The 8,517-nt window shown below is 41.5% G+C and overlaps 1 protein-coding gene across 4 annotated transcripts in view; it reads left to right on the plus strand.

Annotated features, from left to right (window-relative positions):
• Positions 1-6,390, plus strand: part of macc1 (MET transcriptional regulator MACC1) — a 52,531-nt gene extending 46,141 nt beyond the window's left edge. For all 4 annotated transcript variants that reach the window (XM_072253367.1, XM_072253369.1, XM_072253366.1 and 1 more), the window contains exons 5-6: positions 4,762-4,950; positions 5,046-6,390. In XM_072253367.1, coding sequence (XP_072109468.1) covers positions 4,762-4,950; positions 5,046-5,255 — 399 coding nt within the window. In that variant the 3' untranslated portion in view covers positions 5,256-6,390. The remainder of the gene's footprint in view (positions 1-4,761; positions 4,951-5,045) is intronic.
• The last annotated feature ends 2,127 nt before the right edge of the window (positions 6,391-8,517 follow it).

Raw genomic sequence — 8,517 nt, forward strand, 5'->3', positions numbered from 1 at the left:
GAGGATTAGAGGGTTGCAGATATTGTTCCCTAATTCAAGAAAAGGTGTAGAGATAGCCCGGAAAACTATAGACCAGTGAGTCTTACCTCAGTGTTGGTAAGTTGATGGAGAAGATCCTGAGAGGCAGGATTTATGAATATTTGGAGAGGCATAATATGATTAGGAATAGTCAGCATGGGTTTGTCAAAGGCAGTTGTGTCTTATGAGCCTGATTGAATTTTTTGAGGATGTGACTAAACTAAACCCTTTGGGTCCGAGGCCATAGGATACTCAAAGCTGCTGCACAGGTTGACTCTGTGGTTAAGAAGGCATACGGTATCTTGGCCTTTGTCAGTTGTGAGATTGAGTTTAGGAGCCGAGAGGTAATGTTGCAGCTATATAGGACCCTGGTCAGACCTCACTTGGAGTACTGTGCTCAGTTCTAGTCGCCTCACTACAGGAAGGATGTGGAAACCATAGAAAAGATGAAGAGATTTACAAGGATGTTGTCTGGACTGGGGAGCATGCCTCATGAGACTAGGTTGAGTGAACTCGGCCTTTTCTCCTTGGAAGGTCAGAGAATGAGAGGTGACCTAATAGAAGTGTATAAGATGATAGGCATTGATCGTGTGGATAGTCAGAGGCTTTTTCCCAGGGCTAAAATGGCTAGCAGAGAGGATACAGTTTTAAGGTGCTTGAAAGTAGGTAAAGAGGTGATGTCAGGGGTACGTTTTTTTACGCAGAGAGCAGCGGGTGCGTGGAATGGGCTGCCGGTGATGGTGGTAGAAGTGGATGCGATCAGGTCTTTTAAGAGACTCCTGGATAGGAACATGGAGCTTAGAAAAATAGAGGGCTATGGGTAACCCTAGGTAATTTCTAAAATAAGTACATGTTCAGTACAGCTTTGTGGGCCAAAGGACTGTATTGTGCTGTAGGTTCTCTATGTTGTGTGTGTGCTGGAGAGAGTGTACTGACTCTCGGCATCACAGCCAGTATGGAAACATCAATGTCTTTGAACAGAAAATCCTATTAAAAGTTGTGGACAGGGCCCGGCCAATCATGGGTAGAGCCCTCGCAACCATTGAGCTCTTCTAATGTATAGGAAACATTGTTGATGGAAAACAGCATCCATCATCAGGGAAACCCCACCACCAAGGTAATGCTGCCTTCTCACTGTTGTGTTCAGGTACAAGAGCCTCGGGTCTAGTTCACCAGGTTCAAGAACAGTTGCTCCCTCTCGACCATCAGGGTCTTGAAGAAAAGGGGATAATTTCACCCTACTTCATTATTAAAATGTTCCACAACCCATGGACTCACTTTCAAGGGCTCTTCATCTCATGTTCTTCATACTTAATGCTACTTATTTTGCACATCTTGTTGTCTTCTGCACTCTGGTTGAATGCCCAAGTTGGGTGGACTTCCATTGATCCTGGTCTATTGATACTATTTCATTGATGCCATTCTATAGATTTGTTGAGTATGCCCGCAAGAAACGCATCTCAGGGTTGTATATGGTGAGATATATGTACTTTCACTTTGACACAAGCTTCCACACGTAAAGCCACGTTAATTGTCCCTAATCAGTCCCTATCTATCCGAATACTTGTATATCCGGTCCCTTAGAATATCTTCCAATAACTTATCCACTATTGTTCTCTTGATCTCTAGTTTAAGGTCCTATAATTTCCTGTCCTATTCGGATGACCATTCTTAAACAATGAACCAACATTAGCTATCCTCCAATCTTCTGTCACCTCAACAAAGATGTTCTAAATATCTCTGCTAGGGCCCCTGTAATGTCTGCAGTAGCCTCCCAAGGGGTCCAAGGGAGCACCTTGTTGAGCACTGGGGATTTGTCCATCCTAATTTATCTCAAGAAACCAATTACCTCCAGCTCTGTAATCCACATATGATCCATGACCTCATTGCTGCTTTGTCTCACTTCTATAGACTGTGTCCATCTCCCAAACGCCGATAGATGCAAAATATCCATATATGATCTCCTTCATCTCTTTTGGCTTCATGCATGGATAACTGCTCTGACCTTCCATAGGACCAATTTTGCCCCTTGCTATCCCTTTTCTCTTACAATATCTGTAGAAGCCTTTGAGATTATCCTTCACCTTGTCTACTAGAGCAATCTCATGTCATCTTTTTCCTTAAGTATTCCCTTGCATTTTTGTACTGCTCAAGTAATTCATTTTTCTCTTGTATGTGCTGTGCATCTCCTTTTTGTTAATCAGGGGTTCAATATCTCTTGGAAACCCAGGTACCCCAAACCTTTAATCCTTTGCTTTTATTCTCATGGGAACATGCAAACTCTGTATTCTGAAAGTTTCACTTTTGAAGGCCTCCCACTTACCAAGTACACCTTTGCCAGAAAATATCTTGTCCGAATTCACATTTGCCACACCCTTTCTAATACCATCAAAATTGGTCCTTCTCCAATTTAGAATCTAACCCAAGGAGCAGACCTATCCTTCTCCATAACTATCTTGAAACTAATGGCATTATGATCATTAGATGCAAAGTGTTTCCCTAAACAAATATCTACCACCCACCCTGTGTATATTTATTGATTAAGGAAGCTTTCTTGAAAACATTTGACAAACTCTACACCCCACATCTAGTCCTTTTACAGTAAGGTCGTTCCAGTCAATACGTGTAAAATTAAAATCACCTACTATAACAACCTTCTGTTTCTTGCAATAGTCTGTGATCTCTCTACAAGTTTGCTCCTCTAAATCCCACGGACTGTTGGGTGGTCTTTAATATAATTCCATTAACATGGTTATCCCTTTATTCTATAGTTTTACCCAGTTCTGCTGTCTGAGCACTCCCATGACCTGACTAGTAATGTCACCCTTCCCCATTTAGTCCCTCCCACTCTTGTGTCTAAAACAGCTGAACCCTGGAACTTTAAGCTGCCAATCCCACACCCCCCGCAACCCAGCCTATTTAATTGCTATAGTGTCATAATTCCACGTGCTGATCCATGTACTACTGCCATAAAGCTAATGAATTTCATGACATACGCCGGTGATATTAATTCTGATCCTGTGCAGCACTAGTAAACGTTTCTGCAAGGATATTTGTCCCCCTCTTCAGGTGCAAACAGCCTCTTTTGTACAGGTCCCACCGTCCCTGGCAGAGAGCCCAATGATCCAAAAATCTGAACCATTCCCTACTGCCACACCTCCTTAGCCACATGTTCAATTCTATGATCTTTCCATTTATGGTTTCACTAGCATGTCGCATGGGTAGCATCCCTGGACATCCTGTCCTTTAACTTAGCACCTAGCTCCCTGAACTTACTTTATGGAACCTCATCAACCTTCCTACCTATGAATTTGGTACTGATATGTCGCACAACCTCTGGCTGCTTATTCTCTACTTAAGAATGCTATGGGCTTGATCCGCAATGTACCATCCCAAAATCTCGCTCTTGTCCACAGAACTGCCTGTCTGTTCCCTTAACCAGTGAATCTCCTATCACTACAGCTATCCTCTTCTCCCACCTTCCCTTTTGAGCCACAAGATCAGACTCTGCCATAGACCTAACCACTGTGGCTTTCCTCTGCTAGGTCATATTTCTTCACCCCACCTACCCACCCACCCAACCCCCAACAGGTCCAAAGTGGTTGTGAGGGCACTGGACACAGGCGGCCTATCCCCTTCCCTGTCCTCATGGTCACCCAATTCGCTGTGTAACTACCTCCCTGTATGTCCTGTTGATAAACCCCTCCGCCTCTACTGATTGTGGAGTTCATCCAGTTCCCGCTCCCTTTCCTTAACACGTCCTGAAAGAAGCTGCAACTGAATGTACTTCTTGCAGGTGCAGGTATCAGGACACCATAGGTCTCCCTGCCTTTCCACATCCTGCAAGAAGAGCATTCCACTCTCCTGCCTGGCATCCCTACTGCTCTAACTCTGCAATGAGGGGAAAAAAAATCTACCTACAGCCTTCTCTCCGAAGCTCTGAGCCAAGGCTTGAACTCCCCACGGTAACACTGGCCCACGCGAACAATTGCCCCTCCACTTAAACCTAACTTTCTGTTGGCCCTTGCCAAGTGCCTAATTATGCACAATCCAACATCTTGGGAACTATGGTGTGCACAATGTCCCAACTCACCCCTTTCGCTTTTGAACTCGCTCTCCCTCCCTCCACGCAGTCCAATGTCTCCCCAAGAACTGTGGTAAACAAATCTATCACTTCCATATCCTCCTGAATGAGGGGAAGGTCATCCAGCCCCAGTTCCCTGACACGCACTGTAAGGAGTTGCATCTAGATGCACTTCTCTCAGATGCAGCTATCGGGGAGACTGTCGTTCTAGCACTGCTTGCATGAAGAGCATGCACTGACCTGCGATCCATTCTCATAACTGCAGCCAGACACTAACAGACAAAAAAAGAGAAATGGACAGAAACCTCAGGCCAGTAAACTTGCATCAGTTGTAGAGAAAATATTGGGGGGGGGAGGGGGAAGAATCCCAAGAGACTGTGATTGAAAGCGTATGCTGTGGAAATATCCATATTTAAATTAATAATTGCATTCCTTTGCACCTCCAAACTCTAAGAATCTGGAGTTCAATAAGCTAAATTAATTTGATTTGAATGTGAAAATAGACTTGATGTTGCTGTGATGTTTTCAGCTAAATGCACACTTTTCTTGCTAACCAGTGGTTGTGATTATAAACAAAGTTTTTGATCTAGAAATCACAAAGATAAACAGACTTAAACTTTGTGCTAACTTATTTTGCTGATTGATGCTCTTTTGTTTAGGGATTGTTAAAACTAGATTACCAAGGGATAGTGGTTCGTCTTCTGCAGGATGTTGTTATGCTTTCTGCAGCCGTGGAGCTCGGTGTTCGTTGGAGGGAGCTGGCAGAAAAGCTAGCCAAACTCTCAAAACATCAAATAGATGCATATGAAGCGCCTCACAGAACTAGAAGTGGAGAAGTCAGTCAGGAGGTGGGATGCTGATTTTTGCAATTCCGTGCTATAGATTGTGCAACTATTACTATTTCTTCAAAAAAATTCATACACTATTTGTTTATTTTTTCTAGACCATGTGGAAACCTGCACATGACTTTCTTTACACGTGGAGCATAAAGTTTGGAGATGGATACCAAGATGTACTACAAGAACTACAAAATGCTCTGGATAAAATGAAAAGCCCAGTTACAAGGCATTGGAGACATCTAACTGGTGTGCTCATTTTGGTGAATTGTTTGGAAATATTAAGGGCCAGTGCGTTCCCCAGACGGGAAGAGTAATAGATTATTTATTTAAATCATTATGAAATACAAACAATATCAGTTCTTAACCTCTGGAGAATGAGAAAGTTTATGTAATTGCTTGGTTGATGATTTAGATTTAGAGTATGAATAGGGTTGAGATTTTGGATACCTATTTGCCTGCTGTGACTTGAATGAACAGCTGAAAGTCATCAATTTAAAAAATTTAGTTGAGTCTGGTATTCTTAACGATTTCCAGTTCAACTTTCATGTAGGATGACATTTTATTGAGGAAGCATTTTACCATGCTTTGGAAAACACAAGGGAAAAGTGGCTATGTGCAATTCAGTTTCACTTTTCTTTTGGGCCACATTTGCTCTTTAAAATTTACATTTAAGTTCAGAAAATTACTATTACATTCAAATTAAACATTGATGTTCCTAATGTTTAAAGTAATGGAAGCATGCAAAGATCTTTTATACTGTACATGCATGCAATTGCTGGTCTTAAACAGGATGATCACCTATTCCACCTAACTCAAGTTTGCTTTTTTTGCAATTTTACTTGATATTACTAATATGTTGGCTTTATATGTGTGTGTGACTATTGATTTATATGTGCAATTATAGCTACTGTATGTATTCATGTTGATACTTATTCCCAACCAGGCTTCTACCTGAACTTGTTATAAATCTTTGGGTCATGAATTACCATGATAATCCCCTTGTTTTTTTCCATTGCGTCCAGATGATTACTGCCAAAATATCTAATGTGCTGGATGAAACACACAAAAACGTGAATAGTGGGTTTAAGTTATTTCCCAGAACTTACTAAAGTAGAAATAAAATGCAAATTGAACTACAGAGAAAATGGAGATGTGGAGGACATTTGACAAATTGTTTTTTTTGGTAACTGCTTCCACCTTTACTGACATGCCTGATTTGTAGCATTTCTAACTGAAAAGTTGTCTGCCAATTGGCTATGCTGACTTTCATTAACAGGTGTGCAGGAGAATGGCTTAAAATCTTTTCAAAATAATTTGTGAAAGATAATGTTGTATTCATTTTTGTGTTCACCTATTTTATTCATTTTCCCTTATTCCTGGTTGTACTTTAGGACAAGATTATCTACTTTTGAGTTTAATAAAGATAATGTATCTTATTATTAGAAAATATGAATATCAGAAATGTCTCATTTTTATAATATGTAAAAGCTATTTTGATGCACAGCATACACAAACTGCATCTTACAGTACTAGGTATAACAGGACTTAATGGGGTTATGAATGAAACCATTTTTCATGCAGGTATTGTGCAAAAATGTTATGGGGCAATTGTAATATTTAAGTGTTTATCAATAAAAGTTTTACAAATGACATTTATCTATAATTTAATTGTCCAGATTAAACAGCAGCTAGCATCTCACCATGCTTATGATTATTGGAGTGAATTCTACAACAACATCATGTGATACACATGATAATTAAATACACATGTTGTTCCCTTATTCAAGAAAGGGAGTAGATATAGCCCAGGAAATTATAGACCAATGAGTGTTACTTCAGTGGTTGGTAAGATAATAGAGAAGATCCTGAGAGGCAGGATTTATGAACATTTGGAGAGGCATAATATGATTAGGAATAGTCAGCATAGCTTTTTCAAAGGCAGGTTGTGCCTTACGAGCCTGGTAGAATTTCTTGAGGATGTAACTAAACACATTGATGAAGGTAGAGCAGTAGATGTAGTGTATATGGATTTCAACAAGGCATTTGATAAAGGTACCCCATGCAAGTCTTATTGAGAAAATAAGGAGGCATAGGATTCAAGGGGACATTTCCTTATGGAATCCAGAATTGGCTTGCTCACAGAAGGCAAAGTGTGGTTGTAGATGGGTCATATTCTTCATGGTGGTTAGTAACCAGTGGTATGCCTCAGGGATCTGTTCTGGGACCCCTTTTTGTAATTATTATAAATGACCTGGATGAGGAAGTGTAGTTTAGTAAATTTGCTGATGAAACAAAAGTTGGAGGTGTTGTGGATGGTGTGGAGGGCTGTCAGAGGTTACAGTGGGACATTGATAGAATGCAAAACTGGGCAGATGGGGTTCAACCCAGATAAGTGTGAGGTGGTTCATTTTGATAGGTCATATATGATGGCAGAATATAGTATTAATTGTAAGACACTTGGCAGTGTGGAAGATCAAAGGGATTTTGGGGTCCGAGTCCATAGGACACTCAAGGCTGCAGCACAGGTTGAATCTATGGTTAAGAAGGCATGTGGTGAATTGGCTTTCATCAACCGTGGGATTGAGTTTAAGAGCCGAGAGGTAATGTTGCAGCTATATAGGACCCTGGTCAGACCCCACTTGGAGTATTGTGCTCAATTCTGGTTGCCTCACTACGGGAAGGAAGTAGAAACCATAGAAAGGGTGCAGAGGAGATTTACAAGGATGTTGCCTGGATTGGGGAGCATGCCTTTGAGAATAGGTTGAGTGAACTCAGCCTTTTCTCCTTGGAGCAACGGAGGATGAGAGGTGATCTGATAGAGGTGTAAAAGATGATGAGAGGCATTGATTGTGTGGATAATCAGAGGCTTTTTCCCACGTCTGAAATGGCTAACATGAGAGGGCACAGTTTTAAGGTGCTTGGAAGTAGGTACAGATGAGATGCCAGGGGCAAGTTGTTTACGCAGAGAGTGGTGAGTGTGTGGAATGGGCTGCCGATGACTGTGATGGAGGCAGATATGATGGGGTCTTTTAAGACGAGGGTCCCCAACCTTTTACGTACCGCGGACCGGTTTAATATTGACAATATTCTTGCGGACTGGCTGACGGGGGTAGGGGGAGGTGTTCAAGTTCAGCAGTGCATGACAGAGAATGAGGAAAGGTGCAACTGACTCATATCGGTTCATATCGCCAAATCTTATCGTTTCCTCACGGCCCAGTGATTGGGGACCACTGTTTTAAGAGACTCCTGGATAGGTACATGGAGCTTAGAAAAACAGAAGGCTGCGGGCAACCCTAGGCAATTTCTAAAATAAGGACAAGTTCAGCACAGTTTTGTGGGCCGAAGAGCCTGTATTGTGCTGTAGGTTTTCTGTGTTTCTAAATGTGAAAATCCAGAATTTCATGTTCTAGATAACCTACTATTCCAGTGGTTGGGGAGGGGGGAAGAGGAGCGGGAGGGAGATATCTACTGCAAGTTCTTGGCCAGAAATGTTGATAATTCCTTTTTCCTCATAGCTGTTGTCAGTCACAAAAGATTAGATAAAATATACAACTTAAATTAAGGGTAGAAACAGGG

This window comes from Mobula birostris, chromosome 3 (assembly GCF_030028105.1).
Source record: "Mobula birostris isolate sMobBir1 chromosome 3, sMobBir1.hap1, whole genome shotgun sequence".
NCBI classification, from domain to species: Eukaryota; Metazoa; Chordata; class Chondrichthyes; order Myliobatiformes; family Myliobatidae; genus Mobula; species Mobula birostris.